This window comes from Rana temporaria, chromosome 12 (genome assembly GCF_905171775.1).
Source record: "Rana temporaria chromosome 12, aRanTem1.1, whole genome shotgun sequence".
NCBI classification, from domain to species: domain Eukaryota; kingdom Metazoa; phylum Chordata; class Amphibia; order Anura; family Ranidae; genus Rana; species Rana temporaria.
The window spans coordinates 12633714-12651442 of record NC_053500.1 but is presented as its reverse complement, the minus strand read 5'-3'; the positions used below and the strand labels follow the sequence as shown (position 1 = coordinate 12651442).

General features: G+C 48.2%; 1 protein-coding gene across 1 annotated transcript in view; it reads right to left on the bottom strand.

The window, feature by feature from the left end:
• LOC120918552 (bactericidal permeability-increasing protein-like) overlaps positions 1-7849 on the bottom strand; it is a 39362-nt gene extending 31513 nt beyond the window's left edge. The window contains exons 1-4 of the mRNA XM_040330185.1: positions 7566-7849; positions 4728-4833; positions 1521-1635; positions 738-866 (exon numbers count right to left, since the gene is read on the bottom strand). Coding sequence (XP_040186119.1) covers positions 738-866; positions 1521-1635; positions 4728-4830 — 347 coding nt within the window. The 5' untranslated portion in view covers positions 4831-4833; positions 7566-7849. The remainder of the gene's footprint in view (positions 1-737; positions 867-1520; positions 1636-4727; positions 4834-7565) is intronic.
• Positions 7850-17729: the final 9880 nt, after the last annotated feature.

Here is a 17729-nt window from a genome sequence, read left to right as displayed (position 1 = left end):
AAATTCTCTTTGCGAAAAAAGCCCTGTGTATATATATATATATATATATATATATGTATACACACACACAGTGAAACCTCGGATTGCGAGTAACGTGGTTGACGAGCGTTTCACAATGCGAGCATTTTTTTTTCTAATCCGGAATCGGTTTGCGAGTGTTGTCTCAGAAAACGAGCAGGATTCAGGCCACAGCAGTGTGCAGTACCGCATTTGGCCAGAGGTGCGGGGGGCACCGAAGCTGAGTGGAGCCGATCAGAGCCGTTCGTAAATATTTGGAGAATACAGCCGAGCTGTCCTCGAGCCTTTCTGTGTATTTTCAAGGCTCTCCGGCGCCCCCCCCCCAACCTCTGGTCACATGCGGTATTGCATGCCATCAATGCGAATTATTTTCGTTTCCATTGACTTCTATGGGGAAACTTGCTATGAGAGTGCTTTGGATTACGACCATTCTCCTGGAATGGATTATGCTTCGCAATCCGAGGTTCCACTGTATATATATACACACATATTCAACATATAAAAGGGGCCATGAGCAGGAGCGGGTTTATGTCTTCAATAAAATGACATGCAGCCTGTTTATTTTGACATTGTCCCTCATCCAGAAGACGTGAGCAATCAGCAGTGTAACGCTGCATAGGAAAATAATAAAAAAATGTATCTTTATCCTCACACGGGGCACCAATTTTTTTAAATTGGTAATCATTTTGCCACAAATCTAACAAATATGAGACACTCACAACAAAGAACAGTGTATCCTCATCTGTCCAACGATCTGAAATTGTCCTTGACGGATAGACACGTTAACTCCAGTGTCGGGGGAATAGGTAAGGCTTGAATTGGAGAAATCCAAGTTCTCGATCTTTAACCTATAGGAGGAAAAAATAGATTTCATTCATTATTTATTTATTATTATTTTAATTCATTATTGCCTGTTTTAGAGGCATTTTGTAGGTCTGAATGGATTGTACCCACTGCTGTTCTGTACGTCCAGGACGTCAGCGCGGAAGAAACCGAGACTGCCCGACAATTCCCTCATTGGATCAGGTGGTAAAGAGCCGCTATCCGTGTTGTGCCAGGTCAAGTGGACCCGGCGAGCATGGACACTTCCGCGAGCGCGCCCGAGACAGGCAAGTGCACGAGGACGTCCTCCCAGAATAACTCGACTGTGCTTTAGCAGTATTTTTGCTACAGCGCGGTCGGCAAGAGGTTAAAGGAGAATTGTAAAAAAAAACAAAAAACACAAGATTGGTTACACCCACAAGGGCTTTTTTTTTACCACTACTATTGCTTTATATTGGCTTTTGAAATTTACAAATGTAGCAATTTAGAAAACAGATGAAAGGTTTAGTGCTGGGAAACACTTTTTGATAGATAAAAAGTGCATTTTATATACATCTATATAGATCAGACCAAAATGAGGGACAAATGAGTGGGAAAGAGGGACAGAGGGACATTGCTCCAAATCAGGGACAGTTCCTTAGAAATCAGGGACAGAAAGTTGGGAGCTATGGTGAACTTACTCTGTGACGTAGTAATTTACATGTCCTATTAATGTCACTTTGACGGACCCCTCAACGTCGGGGATGTGGATAGTCGGCAATTGCTTCTGCAGCTCTTCTAGCCCCACTTTCCAACCTGTGAATAAACAATATACAGAGCCCCATAAAGAGGAACACCGAGTATTATTACACAACACAACTCTTTATAATGCTACACCAACTTACCATCCTTCTCTTTATTCAGGTATTCCCCCCACCCAACCCCATTACTTTCCTATTACATCCACTTTGCAACCTTTTGCCATTGGCCTAAAGTCTATGGGCCAGATTCAGAAAGGAGTTACGACGGCATATCTCCAGATACGCCGTCGTAACTCTGAGTGTGAGGCGTCGTATCTTGGCGCCTGATTCAAAGAATCAGATACACCAGAATTTGTCTAAGATACGACCGGCGTAAGTCTCTTACGCCATCGTATCTTAGTTGCATATTTACGCTGGCCGCTAGGGGCGCTTCCGTAGATTTACGCGTAGAATATGCAAATTAGCTAGATACGCTGATTCAGAAACGTACGTGCGCCCGATGCATTGATATACGTCGTTTACGTAAGGCTTTTGTCGGCGTATAGTTACCCCTGCTATATGAGGCGTAGCCAATGTTAAGTATGGACGTCGGAACAGCGTAGAATTTTACGTGGTTTACGTAGTTTGCGTAAGTCATACGCGAATAGGGCTGTGCGTAAGTTACGTTCGGGTCGAAAGCATTGTCTATTTGCAACGTGATTTTGAGCATGCGCACTGGGATACGTTCACGGACGGCGCATGTGCCGTTCGTTAGGAGCGTCAATTACGTGGGGTCACGAGTCATTTACATACAACATGCCCACTACCAGCCTATTTTGAATTACGCAGGCTTACGCTGGCCCATTTACACTACGCCGCCGTAACTTAGGACGCAAGTTCTTTCTGAATACAGGACCTGCCTCACTAAGTTAACGGCGGCGTAGTGTATCTGAGATACGCTACGCCCACCTAAAGATAGGCGATTCTATCTGAATCTGGCCCACTGTGTATTCACTCTCACTTCCTCTTGTGCCGTCAGAACAGGAACTAAGGGGGGAAATCTCCCTAATGGGACACAGATGAACAAAACAAAAAAAAAAAAAGATTTTTACTCTAACAATAACAAAAAATAGAATTTAGATACTCAGGAGGCAGAGTAGTGGTGTTGAGCCAGTAAGAGCTCCCCCTAGTGGCTGATCAACAAATCTCTATATTTATTTGGATAACCAAAATGTAGAAAACTAAGCTTTTAAAATTGTCTGCTTCTTCCAACGGTTTCCTTGTTTTTGACTCTTTTTGTTCTTCTTCATTCTTGCTAATTTGATTTATTACCACATAGTGCATTCTTAGGCCCCATTCACATCTTTGCGCAGTGATACCTTGCTCATGTTTTTTTTTTTTGCGCACATTTCACGCGTCAACATGTTGCGTAGGCTGCATAAGCTCGACAAATGCTTCGAAGAAGCTCCTGTACTTTTTTTGGAGTGGTGCATGGCACTTTTTTTTACCGCGCTTTTTTGGTGAGTTTTCAGCGCGTTTGCCACGTGACAAAACACGTGCACACTATCCACACTTAGGGGATCTAATAATATTTAACCACTTCAGCTCCAGAAGATTTCGCCCCCCCCCCCCCTTCGTGACCAGGACATTTTTTGCTATTTAGCACTGCGCTACTTTAACCACTTGAGGACCACCTAACGCCGATATACGTCAGCAGAATGACACGGCTGGGCACAGGCATGTACAGGTACGTTGCCCTTTAAGAGCCCAGCCGTGGGTCGCCGGTCCGAAGCTCCGTGACCACGCCCACAGGACCCGCAGACCTGATCGCCACCGGTGTCCCGCGATTAGGTCACAGGAGCTGAAAAACAGGAAAAAGTGTGTAATAATACTATACACGGTCACTGTACTAATCACACTGGCTGGGAAAGGGTTAACATCTAGGGGGAATGAAAGGGTTAAAAAGGTGTGCCTAACAATGTGTAAGGTGTGCTGATTTTACTAACGGATCTCCTTGTTTCTTATCCCTGCTCAGCATTTATAGGATCAAAGAGTGATGACATGGTAAGACAAGGTTCAGCAAACCCTGGGCGCCAGGTCGCATTTGCGACTAGAATTAGCGACCTGGCGCCTGGGGCAGCACAGCTGGGGCATCCTGTGTCTCTGTGGGCCCCCACCTCCCCACGTCGGGCTGCGCCGGCCGGTAATTGAGGCTGCGGCTTTGCGGCATTCTGCGGGTCTATGCTTCCTTCTGTGATCTGGCGCCATCTTGTGGTGGCCGTTGGTGTGACAAGACAACCAGCAATGCTAATGGAGCTACCCCTGTCTGTTTTCACTGCCATCTCCTTCCCTCTAATTAGAACCCCCAAATATTATATATATTTTTTATTCTAACAGCCTAGAGAATAAAATGGTGGTTGTTGCAATACTTTCTGTCACACCGTATTCGCGCAGCGGTCTTACAAGCGCACTTTTCTGGGGAAAAAATACACTTTTTTTAATAGAAAAATAAGACACCAGTAAAGTTAGCCCAATTTTTTTTTATATTGTGAAAGATAATGTTACGCCGAGTAAATTGATACCCAACATGTCACGCTTCCATATTGCAACCGCTCGTGGAATGGCGACAAACTTTTACCCTTAAAAATCTCCATAGGCGACATTTAAAAAATGATACAGGTTGCATGTTTTGAGTTACAGAGGAGGTCTAGGGCTAGAATTATTGCTCTCGCTCTACCAATCGCGGCGATACCTCACATGTGTGGTTTGAACACCGTTTTCCTATGCGGGCGCTGCTTACGTATGCGTTCGCTTCTGCGCGCGAGTTCGGCGGGACGGGGCGCGTTCCTGGCTCCTAACTTTTTTAGCTGGCTCCTAGATTCCAAGCAAGTTTGTCAAGCCCTGTGGTAAGAGGCAAACGCAGAGCGCGCCTTTCGTTCCAGCCTGGCCTACTGCACCAGATTGCTATAATTTCCCGATTAGAGAAATAAATAAATTACGATTGGATTAAATATAATGTATTCATGGGCATTTGTCTAGCATACCAAAAATCACACAATATATGAATCGCAACTGAAATGTGTTATTCCCTCATGAATCTTCAAGCAAATAAAGAAAAGCAGCTTTCCTGATTGGACCATTGCCGCTCCCCCGATCCCGATCACTCACCGTACTCTAGACCCTTCAGAGTCAGCCTTCCCACAACGCCCGGGTCCGTCTTCTTGGCCTCCAACAGGATAAAAGCCATACCGAAGATCAGGATCAGCTTCATTGTCTGCAAGAAAGGAACACGAGCCAATCAGAGGACGGCTAAACCGTTTTTGGTAAATGCTGGAAACCAGATACGCTTAAATTAGGCTAAGATACGAGCGGCGCAAGTCTCCTACGCCGTCGTATCTTAGGGTGCATATTTATGCTGGGCGCTAGGTGGCGCTTCCATTGCGGTTGGCGTAGAATATGTAAATCACTAGATACGCCTATTCACGAACGTACGCCCGGCCGACGCAGTACAGATACGCCGTTTACGTAACGCATTATCAGGCCTAAAGTTATTCCATCAAATAGCTGGAATAGTAATGTTAAGTATGGCCATCGTTCCCGCGTCGAAATTTTGAAAATTTTACGTCGTTTGCGTAAGTCGTCCGTGAATAGGGATTTACGTCATTTACGTCCACGTCTAAACCAATAGGACCGTGCGGCGTACTTTGCCGCAATGCACACTGGGATATGTAGGCGGACGGCGCAAGCGCCGTTCGTAAAATACGTCAATCACGTAAGGTCACCCTCCATTAACATAAAACACGCCCCCTCAGCTAAATTTGAATTAGGCGCCATTACGCCCGATTTACGCTACGCCGCCGTAACTTAGCAGGGAAGTACTTTGTGAATACAGTACTTGCCTTGCAAACTTACGGCGGCGTAGTGTAAATGCCATACGCTACGCCGCCGCAACTATGCGCCCGCCATCCTGAATCCAGCTATTAGTGTTGGATGAAATGGGGAATGGTTAGGGGTTAGAACCTCAGTCTGGTGTTATTGCTATCTGTAGCCCCATAGGGAAGATTTTATCTCACTTCCTGTCTCAGTGACAACCCTGTCACCGGGTATGAAAGGGAGAGGAGGTCACCGCAACGGGCCACAGGCATCAATTGATGCAAAAGTTCTAACTCCCCATCGCTCCATCCAACACAAAAGGGGATATCTTATCTCAATTTAAATTTTCAAATTCTTGACAGTTTCTTTTCTTCTATTAGTGAAATCTCTGTGCTGATTCTTGGGTCTCTAGAGGTTAATTTTGTTTATTGAAATCTTACAAACAACAACTTATATACAATAAAACCATAATAAATAAATAAAACATATTTACAAAATAATTGAATATGACTATACAAAACAGAAAGAACAAAATAAACAGTGCAAACCAAATCATAATCCCGATGAGTCTGGAATGCCCCGTACACCCACTCTGCATAACTCAGAAGGGTATACTCAGAGCCCTCCCCACCCTCCTGTACACCTCTATATTAAAAAGGACACTGAAGTAGAAAGTGATCCATTGACTCCACCACTCCTCCACACTCTACTCTCGGGCAGCACCGAACACTCATGGAAAGAAACTTCAAGTTGCCCTTCACATATAGTTTTCCATAAAAAAGGCAAGCCAAGCCTGATCCCTAAACTTCATTGGGATTCTCTCCAAATTAATCAATCGTAAACCCGCCCCCAAAACCAGGCTTGGGCAATCCCTCAAGGCCAGAGGCTCGTAAAAAACGGAGCTCATGATCCGCTTCTCAAGGAGTTTCCTTGGAAGGGATCTGACTTCTCCTGCAGTTACTTGCCACTGCCGAAGCATTTTCAAACATGGGGCAACATAAGCCGGGAGCTTATCATGCTTGACCCTCAGGCTTTTCACTGGCCCACCATTTTCCCAGTCTTACAGAGTCAGTACACCTGCTGTGCCCATTCTGAGGGGTTCCCAGGATCCCTGTGCTGAGTTCCCGGGTCTGTGCACCTGCTGTACCCATTATGAGGGGTTCCCACCATCCCTGTGCTGAGTTCCCGGGTCTGTACACCTGCTGTGCCCATTATGAGGGGTTCCCACCATCCCTGTGCTGAGTTCCCGGGTCTGTACACCTTTTGTGTCCATTATGAGGGGTTCCCACCGTCCCTGTCCTGAGTTGCCAGGTTTGTACCCCTGCTGTGTCCATTATGAGAGGCTCTCATAATCTCTGTGCTGAGTTCCCGGGTCTGTACACCTGCTGTGCCCATTATGAGAGGCTCCCATCATTCCTGTGCTGAGTTCCTGGGTCTGTACACCTGCTGTGCCCATTATGAGGGGTTCCCACCATCCCTGTGCTGAGTTTCTGGGTCTGTACACCTGCTGTGTCCATTATGAGGGGTTCCCACCATCCCTGTGCTGAGTTCCCGGGTCTGTACCCCATGCTGTGTCCATTATGAGAGGCTCCCACCATCCCTGTGCTGAGTTCCAGGGTCTGTACCACATGCTGTGTTCATTATGAGAGGCTCCCATCATCCCTGTGCTGCGTTTCCTTGTCTGTACACCTGCTGTGCCCATTATGAGGGGTTCTCGCCATCCCTGTGCTGAGTTCCCGGGTCTGTACCCCATGCTGTGTCCATTATGAGAGGCTCCCATCATCCCTGTGCCGAGTTCCCGGGTCTGTACACCTGCTGTGCCCATTATGAGGGGTTCCCACCATCCCTGTGTATTTATATTTATACTTCACCATTCTCTACTATGAGGTCACACTTGGGAGGACTGATGCCTTACACTAAGTAGTATAATAACGTGTTACAACATCTCTCTACACGGTGCATTCCATCCATTATGTGGAGCCCAAACTTTTTGTTGGGGGCTTCACATAGACTTGTACCGACCATGGAAATTCCCAAGGACAGTCTGCAAGGACCGTTCGCCAATCTTTTCCCCTTTGCTGGAAATCAGAGACAATTGGAAATATTGTGTGCAGATAATATGATGATACGTACCGGGCAGCGGCGTCCAATCAGGTGGTGCAGAATTCTCTCCGGTGTCTCTCCAGCTTCTCAGTAAATCATGTTCTGTATTCAGCAGTCTGAAGTCGGGGAGAGTTTATACAAAAACTGAAAGAAGGAAGTAAACTGGGAGGAGTTTGAGTCAGCAAAACGAGCGAAAAATGATCGACACAAATACTTCAGATCCGATCATCCCCCCCACAGACAATCTGTGTTTATGTATCACTAGTCTTCCTCTTGGGATAGTCCCAGAATGGGACAATCACACATTGTTACCTTGTGTCTTCACTTCACCACAAGAGAACAAACAATCGCAGTCGGCTAAGATTTGAGAAACGGTGTGCCAGAAACTTAAAGGGGTGTTCCCGTCATTTTTAATGTTTATTAAAAGTCAGCAGCTACAAAAAGTGTATCTGCTGGCTTTTAATAAACATACAAGGCCAGATTCTGAAAGGACTTACAACGGCGCAGCGCCATGTACGCCGTCGTAAATCCGAATCCGACCCGTCGTATCTATGCGCCTGATTCTTAGAATCAGTTACGCATAGATATCCATTAGATCCGACAGATCCGTCGGATCTTAACTGCATTTTTTTGTTGACCGATAGGTGGCGCTTCCGTCGAATTCCGCGTCGAGTATGCAAATGAGCTAGATACGCGAATTCCCGAAACGTACGCGCGGCCGACGCAGTAAAGTTACGACGTTTACATTAGGCTTTTCCCGGCTTAAAAGTTGCCCCTGCTATATGAGGCGCAGCCAATGTTAAGTATGGCCGTCGTTCCCGCGTCGAAATTTAAAAAAAGTTACGTCGTTTGCGTAAGTCATCCGTGAATGGGGCTGGACGTCATTTACGTTCGCGTCGAAACCAATGACGTCCTTGCGGCGTACTTTGGAGCGATGCACACTGGGAAATTCCACGGCCGTTCCGCAAAAAACGTCAATCACGTCGGGTCACAGTAGTTTAACATAAAACACGCCCCCCTGATCCAAATTTGAGTTAGGCAGGGGTTACGCCGGCCGATTTACGCTACACCGCCGCAACTTACGGAGCAAGTGCTTTGAGAATACAGCACTTGCCCGTGTAAGTTGCGGAGGCGTAACGTAAATCGGATACGTTACGCCCGCACAATTTTACACGGCTGTACAAGAATCTGGCCCACACTCTCCTGCTCCATGTTCCAGCGACGTGCCGCCCAGAGCTCCGCTCCTCTCCCCCCCTCTCCGGCCGGCGTCTTCATTCTAAGTGTGGGCACCCGGCCGTGACAGCTTGCGGCTTCACGGCCGGGCACCCACTGTGCATGTGCGAGCGGCGCTGCGCCATCCGATTGGACAGGCGATCGCCTGGGACCTGTCACGTGTCCCAGGCGATCGCCTACAGGGAGGGGCTGCCAAAAGGCGATGTGACGTATCGCCTTAGCAGCCCCTCGGCAGAAGGAGGAAGTGGGACAGGAAGTCCCACTCCTCCTGAAGCCCCCACTCCCCCCCCGAAATTGAGTTTTGGTGAAGTTTGGTAACCTTGGTAAGGTTGTCATTGTTTTTTTAGTTCCCAGTGACCCCCGTTCCCCTCACTTCTTGTCCTGTTGTCACAAGAGGGGGGGGGATTCCCGAGACACACAGTGCAGTTGATTTAACTAAAGCAAATAGGATGTCCACTTTGCAAGGGAATTTTCCCTTAGCTTAGCGAAGGAAGTCAAGCTATGCCAACTTTTATCTTTCAATTATGTAAAGCAAGAAAAACTTTTATTCTCCTTGCCTGTGGTTGGGAACTCCCCTGAAAAGTTATTATTTAAAGGAAAACTTCACTTTTAAAATAAATAAATAAATGCAAAAAAAAAATCCAGGTAAAAAAATAAAAAAAATATAAGCATTTTTTGTACTCCCCGTGAAATCCCTTTCTTTCTCTGACGTTCATGGACGGACACAGCTAAGTCTTGACATTTGGGTTATGTTCCCTTTCATAGGAGAGGACTAGTCCTCCTTAAATCTTGACATTTGGGTTATGTTCCCTTTCATAGGAGAGGACTAGTCCTCCTTAAATCTTGACATTTGGGTTATGTTCCCGTTCATAGGAGAGGACTAGTCCTCCTTAAATCTTGACATTTGGGTTATGTTCCCATTCATAGGAGAGGACTAGTCCTCCTTAAATCTTGACATTTGGGTTATGTTCCCGTTCATAGGAGAGGACTAGTCCTCCTTAAATCTTGACATCTGAGTTATGTTCCCGTTCATAGGAGAGGACTAGTCCTCCTTAAATCTTGACATTTGGGTTATGTTCCCGTTCATAGGAGAGGTCTAGTCCTCCTTAAATCTTGACATTTGGGTTATGTTCCCATTCATAGGAGAGGACTGGTCCTCCTTAAATCTTTACATTTGGGTTATGTTCCCGTTCATAGGAGAGGACTAGTCCTCCTTAAATCTTGACATTTGGGTTATGTTCCCGTTCATAGGAGAGGACTAGTCCTCCTTAAATCTTGACATTTGGGTAATGTTGCCGTTCATAGGAGAGGACTAGTCCTCCTTAAATCTTGACATTTGGGTTATGTTCCCGTTCATAGGAGAGGACTAGTCCTCCTTAAATCTTGACATTTGGGTTATGTTCCCGTTCATAGGAGAGGACTAGTCCTCCTTAAATCTTGACATTTGGGTAATGTTGCCGTTCATAGGAGAGGAATAGTCCTCCTTAAATCTTGACATTTGGGTTATGTTCCCGTTCATAGGAGAGGTCTAGTCCTCCTTAAATCTTGACATTTGGGTTATGTTCCCGTTCATAGGAGAGGACTAGTCCTCCTTAAATCTTGACATTTGGGTTATGTTCCCGTTCATAGGAGAGGACTAGTCCTCCTTAAATCTTGACATTTGGGTTATGTTCCCGTTCATAGGAGAGGACTAGTCCTTCTTAAATCTTGACATTTGGGTTATGTTCCCGTTCATAGGAGAGGACTAGTCCTCCTTAAATCTTGACATTTGGGTAATGTTCCCGTTCATAGGAGAGGACTAATCCTCCTTAAATCTTGACATTTGGGTTATGTTCCCGTTCATAGGAGAGGACTAGTCCTTCTTAAATCTTGACATTTGGGTTATGTTCCCGTTCATAGGAGAGGACTAGTCCTCCTTAAATCTTGACATTTGGGTTATGTTCCCGTTCATAGGAGAGGACTAATCCTCCTTAAATCTTGACATTTGGGTTATGTTCCCGTTCATAGGAGAGGACTAGTCCTCCTTAAATCTTGACATTTGGGTTATGTTCCCGTTCATAGGAGAGGACTAGTCCTCCTTAAATCTTGACATTTGGGTTATGTTCCTGTTCATAGGAGAGGACTAGTCCTCCTTAAATCTTGACATTTGGGTTATGTTCCCGTTCATAGGAGAGGACTAGTCCTCCTTAAATCTTGACATTTGGGTTATGTTCCCGTTCATAGGAGAGGTCTAGTCCTCCTTAAATCTTGACATTTGGGTTATGTTCCCGTTCATAGGAGAGGACTAATCCTCCTTAAATCTTGACATTTGGGTTATGTTCCCGTTCATAGGAGAGGACTAGTCCTCCTTAAATCTTGACATTTGGGTTATGTTCCTGTTCATAGGAGAGGACTAGTCCTCCTTAAATCTTGACATTTGAGTTATGTTCCCGTTCATAGGAGAGGACTAGTCCTCCTTAAATCTTGACATTTGGGTTATGTTCCTGTTCATAGGAGAGGACTAGTCCTCTCCTATGAACAGGAACATAACCCAAATGTTAAGATAACCCAAATTTCAAGATTTAAGGAGGACTAGTTAGAAGGGGAGATTTGGAGTGTGGGGGGGGAGAAGATTTGTGCTCAGAGGGGAAATTTGAGGGGTAGAGGAATTGTTCTAGGAAGGGGGATTTTTTTTGAGGGGGGGGGGTTGTGTTAGGATGGAGGACTGGGGAGGGGAATTTGTGCTAGAAGGGGGTATTTGGAGTAGGGGGGGGATTTGTGCTTGGAGAGGAAATTTGAGTGGTAGAGGATTGTTCTAGGAAGGGAAAACTTTTTTTTTTTTTTGGGGGGGGGGGGGGGGGGGGGATTTGTGTTAGGATGGAGGATTGGGGAGGGGAATGTGTGGTAGAAGGGGGGATATTGAGTGGGGGGGAGAAGATTTGTGCTTAGAGGGGAAATTTGAGGGGTAGATGATTTGTGTTAGGAAATGGGATTTTTTTTTAGGGGGGGGGGGGTTGTGTTAGGATGGAGGATTGGGGAGGGGATTTGTGCTAGGAGGGGGGATTTGGAGTCAGGGGAGAAGATTTGTGCTCAGAGGGGAAATTTGAGGGGTAGAGGATTTGTGCTAGGAAGGGGGGATTTTTTTTATATTTGGGGTGGGGGGGGGCACAATTTGGCATGGTCGCCCTGCTCTCTCGAGGGCCTGGTCCTGGCACTGCTCGTATGGCTTTAGTCCTTCTTCCCCCCTTTACCTTCCTCCGTCTGGCGATGTCCCTGGTGATCAGAGCTCAGGGGGGTCACCTGATATATGACAGTTGCTGCTCCGGCAACTGCCCAACCTCCCCCCCGATAAGACACGCCCCTCCTCACTGCAGACACCACAAGATGCCCTCTAATAGGCTCTCCGCTGTGCCCCTCTCTGATTCAGTTTAGCTACTCCACTTATAATTCTCCCCCCCATCCCCCGTCCAATGATAGTGCCCTTGCTGGCCGCTGCAGAGCATGTGTAAGGATTCGCTGCGACACCCAAAGTCGTGGGCGTTGCTCTGCAATTTCCTTGCGACTTCTGTTTGTGTTTTAACATTACAATCTATGCCACTCAAATTTTTTTCTAGCCCAGCCGTGACTAGTTCTCTTTCCAATCAGTTGGTGGCGCTGTATCCTTGGCCGTGTTATAAATGTAGCCAGGCCTAGGTTCCCATTGGAGCGATTTGGCATGCGATTTGCCAAACCAGTGGCAATGGCACCGTCTGAATCGGTGCGACGCCGCACCGATTCCCAAAAGTGGTTTCTGCACTACTCCTGGCGACTTCGGGGTGCGATTTGTATAGACAAGGGTGCAGCAACCCGCACAGATGTATCTGAAATCGCCCCCCCCCAAAGTCGGGACTGACATGCGGGAATTAAATGCTGCGATTTCATTCCCGGTGGGGTAAGGAACAGGAAAAATCGAAGCCGAGGAGAATCGATGCGAAAATAGATCAAAACCCACTTTACATTGCGACAGGTCAGCGACACGCCCCCCTCGGTGTACAATGATTTACAATGGATTCTATGAACTTACTATGACACTCTATGATACTCTATGAGTAATTAGGGGGAACCTCGCCGTAAATAGCGCCAAAGATTTCTCCAAACAATAGAATAAGAATAGAAATAGAAGTTCCTCTCTGTATTCTTATTATTACCAGGAATGAGGAACCGTCCCCAACCCCCACACAAGGAAATCAGAGGACCTTCTGTAGTGTGCAGGCAGTGCCGGGACCAGGTCATCGAGAGCCCAGGGCGACAATGCCAAATTGTGTCCCCCCTCCCCCCCCTAAAAAAAAATAAAAAGTCGTACACTAATCTGCATGCTTTCCTGTAAGCATAAATTTCCAGTACAAATCCCCCCCACTGGTGAAATCCCCCCCCCCTTCCAAGCAGAAATCTTTCACTCCCATCCCCCCATATGCGGAATAATCCTCTTGTTCCGCATATGCTCCCAACACAACCCCCCCCCCCTCCCCACCCAAAAAGAAAAAAAATTCCCCTTCCTAGCACAAATCCTCTTCCCCTCCAAGCACAAATCCTCTCCTCCCCACTCTACATCCTCCCGCCCAGCACAAATCACCCCCAACCAAATATTCCCTCCTAGGACAAATTCCCCCCCCCCCCTCACCAAATACCCCCTCCCAGCACAAATCACCCCCCCCCCCCAATATTCCCTCCTAGCACAAATCACCCCCCTCACCAAATACCCCCTCCCAGCACAAATCACCCCCCCCAAATATTCCCTACTAGCACAAATCACCCCCTCACCAAATACCCCCTCCCAGCACAAATCACCCCCCCAATATTCCCTCCCAGCACAAATCACCCCCCTATACCAAATACCCCCTCCCAGCACAAATCACCCCCCCAATATTCTGTCCTAGCACAAATCACCCCCCTCACCAAATACCCCCTCCCAGCACAAATCAGCCCCCCCCCAATATTCCCTCCCAGCACAAATCACCCCCCCCCAATATTCCCTCCTAGCACAAATCCTCTACCCCTCAAATTTCCCCTCCCAGCACAAATCACCCCCCCCCCCCCAATATTCCCTCCAAGCACAAATCCTCTCCTCCCCACTCTACATCCTCCCTCCCAGCACAAATCACCCCTCCAAATATCCCTTCTCAGCACAAATCCCCCACCCTCACCAAATCCCCCCTCCCAGCACAAATCCCTTAAAAAAAAAGTACTAATATTTCATAGGCACATCAAAATAAATAAAATCAATACTGGAGCCATACAATTGCAAGAAATGGACTTACAGTTTAGCGATTCACTTGTCGCCTGTTGTAGGTGGGGCGGGGCTTTCCTTGCTCCTCTCTGATGATGCGATTTTGGAGGAGTCAGCTTTGTTCAGGATGCTTAAAACCTGTGGAAGAAACAGAGGGGCGGGGCTTGTGTGGTGGGATGGGTTAATGTGCTTTTTGAAGGTATTTCGGGAGGGTCATCTCAAAAAATGCCCCATTAAAAATGTAAAGCTAAACTCTGGGCATAAAAAAAAACTTTAGTTTAAATATATATACCATATTTATCGGTGTATACCACGCACTTTTTTGCCCTGAAAATCAGGGCAAAATCGTGGGTGCGCAATATACGCCGATACCCGCTTTCCCGCGCCGAGTTTGAATACTGCGCCGACATATACCGAGCGCAGTACACTCGTGTATTGTCGGGCAGTCTCGGCTCCTCCCGCGCTCACGTCCTGGACGTACAGGACGTGAGCGCGACACAAGCCGAGCCTGCCCGAGTGTACTGCGCTCGGTATATGCCGGTGCAGTATTCAAACTTGGCGCGGGAAAGCGGGAAACGAGCGAGGAGGACGCCGCAGAAGGATGCCGGACCCGACGAAGAGGACACCCGAAGGCGCAGACAGACGCCGGACCCGACGAGGCCGCCGATGGACGCCGCGCAAGGCACCAAAACTGTAAGTACAAAATCCTTTTTTCCACAGGAATTCCGGGCCAACTTTAGGGGTGCGCGCTATACGCGGGAGCGCGCTATACCCCAATAAATACGGTACTTCCATAGCCAGAAGAAAAATCTACTTTGGAAGTGTGGCACGCTGGTGGTTAGGTGGGGTTGCTCCTAAATTTACCTGCCAGGTATAGATCGCTACCTTGGCTAATTGTTAGGGATCAATTGATTTCACCCCAAGTCTGGCACTGCTGCACTTTTCTCTTCTGCCACTAGGTGGCCGGGTACTTGGTGACATTAGATACGAGAAGGGCAATACAAGATCAGATTATTGGTATATGGGGTATCTCAGCCAATGGGCAAAGGTTTTCTTGAATCCCTTGGCCTGCTGGGAGAGCCTATATATTTGGTGATCAGGGTTCTGTGCCACCTGGGCGGCTGTCTGGGTGGACGTGTGTTGTATTGCCCCGGGCTGCTAGGCCGGAGATTGGGCCTATTCCAGGCACATCTGGCTACTAGGCTGTCTGAGGGCCTCTCCAGAAGTAAGAGAGCAGCGCAGGGTTGGGATTGCGGCTTGCAGTCCAACCAGAAGTGACGGTTCTGCCGGCCGGATAACCTGTCGTGGTCGGAGGTAGAAGGGAAACTGTCGCCACTAAGGGATCATCCACTTTATTACGAGGGACCACAGTGAGTAACTGGAGCAAGTACCAGAGCAGAATTCTCACCAACCGGGGACGGTGGAGAATCGGGAAACTTCAGCAGGTGTCAAGCCAGGGACCCAGCCAGCGGAGATGACGCTTGCAGAGCAGCCTAGCTAGGGACCCAGCGTAGAGGCGGGGGTGAAGCTTGAGAAGTATCGGGAGTGCCAAGCTATAGACCCAGCGGAGAGGCGGGGGTGAAGCTTGAGAAGTATCGGGAGTGCCAAGCTAGGGACCAAGCGGAGAGGCGGGAGAAGTATCAGGAGTGCCAAGCTAGGGACCCAGCGGAGAGGCGGGGGTGATGCTTGAGAAGTATCGGGAGTGCCAAGCTAGGGACACAGCAGAGAGGCGGGGGTGATGCTTGAGAAGTATCGGGAGTGCCAAGCTAGGGACACAGCAGAGAGGCGGGGTGATGCTTGAGAAGTATCAGGAGTGCCAAGCTAGGGACCCAGCGGAGAGGCGGGGGTGATGCTTGAGAAGTATCGGGAGTGCCAAGCTAGGGACCAAGCGGAGAGGCGGGAGAAGTATCAGGAGTGCCAAGCTAGGGACCCAGCGGAGAGGCAGAGGTGATTCTTGAGAAGTATCAGGAGGGCCAAGCCAGGGACCCAGCAGAGGGGCGGGGGTGATGCTTGAGAAGTATCGGGAGTGCCAAGCTAGGGACACAGCAGAGAGGCGGGGGTGATGCTTGAGAAGTATCGGGAGTGCCAAGCTAGGGACCAAGCGGTGATGCTTGAGAAGTATGGGGAGGGCCAAGCTAGGGACCCAGCGGAGAGGCGAGGTGATGCTTGAGAAGTATCAGGAGTGCCAAGCTAGGGACCCAGCGGAGAGGCGGGGGTGATGCTTGAGAAGTATCGGGAGTGCCAAGCTAGGGACACAGCAGAGAGGCGGGGTGATGCTTGAGAAGTATGGGGAGGGCCAAGCTAGGGACCCAGCAGAGAGGCGGGGTGATGCTTGAGAAGTATCGGGAGTGCCAAGCTAGGGACCCAGCGGAGAGGCGGGGGTGATGCTTGAGAAGTATCGGGAGTGCCAAGCTAGGGACACAGCAGAGAGGCGGGGTGATGCTTGAGAAGTATCAGGAGTGCCAAGCTAGGGACCCAGCCAGCGGAGATGACGCTTGCAGAGCAGCCTAGCTAGGGATCCAGCGTAGAGGTGGGGTCAAAAAATGGCCTGGTCATTGAGCAGCCAAGTCTTTCGGGGCTGAAGTGGTTAAAGATCCTGTTGAGATTATGTGCTATTATTTTTATCGGCCTTCTGTGTGCCCCTCTGACTTCAGTTTCACAAAGGGCTTAATGGACTTTTAGGCCCAGATTCTCAAAGGGCTTACGACGGCACAACGCAATGTGCGCCGTCGTAAATCCTAATCTGGGCCGTCATATCTATGACACTGATTCTTAGAATCAGTTACGCATAGATAACCATTAGATCCGACAGGCGTAAGGCTCTTACGCTGTCGGATCTTAAATGCAATTTTTTTTTTCGCCGCTAGGTGTCGCCTCCGTCGTTTTCCCCGTCGGGTATGCAAATTAGCAAAATATGCGAATTCCCGAACGTACGCGCGGTCGACGCAGTGAAGTTACGACGTTTACGTTAGATTTGCAACGCATAAAGTTGCCCCTGCTATATGAGGGGCAACCAATGTTAAGTATGGCCGTTGTTCCCGCGTCAAAATTTTAAAATTTACGTTGTTTGCGTAAGTCGTCCGTGAATAGGGCTGAACGCCATTTACGTTCACGTCGAAACCAATGACATCCTTGCGACGTCATTTAGCGCAATGCACGTCGGGAAATTTTAGGGACGGCGCATGCGCATTAGGTTCGGCGCGGGAACGCGCCTAATTTAAATGCTTTACGCCCCCTACCCGCCTAATTTGAATCCGGGGGATTTACGCTACGCTGCCGCAAATTTACAGGCAAGTGCTTTGTGAATCAAGCACTTGCCCGTAAAACTTGCGGCGGCGTAACGTAAATGAGATACGTTACGCCGCCGCAGAGATGCGGTGATCTACAAGAATCTGCCCCTAAAAGTCCATACGCTAAAAAAATAGACCCCACCTATGGCTAATAAAAGCAGCAAATCCGTCAAAATGCACCCTCTCATCGGACAGAGGGTGGTGAAGGGTGGGGTTTATCTCTGCGGGGGAGGTCCGGTTTAGCCTAATGCAATTCTGTCCAGCTGAGGCCCCTCCTCCGATCGACAATCATTCACTCAGCTGCTTGCAAATGCCTGGTAACGTTCAGTGCAGCGACTTCTGCGCTGCGCGACTCAATAGGAAAGCAGAGCACGAGTGTCAGATTTCTGGCCAAGTCTTCTCTGGCTGCACTTCTGCTTTTTTCTC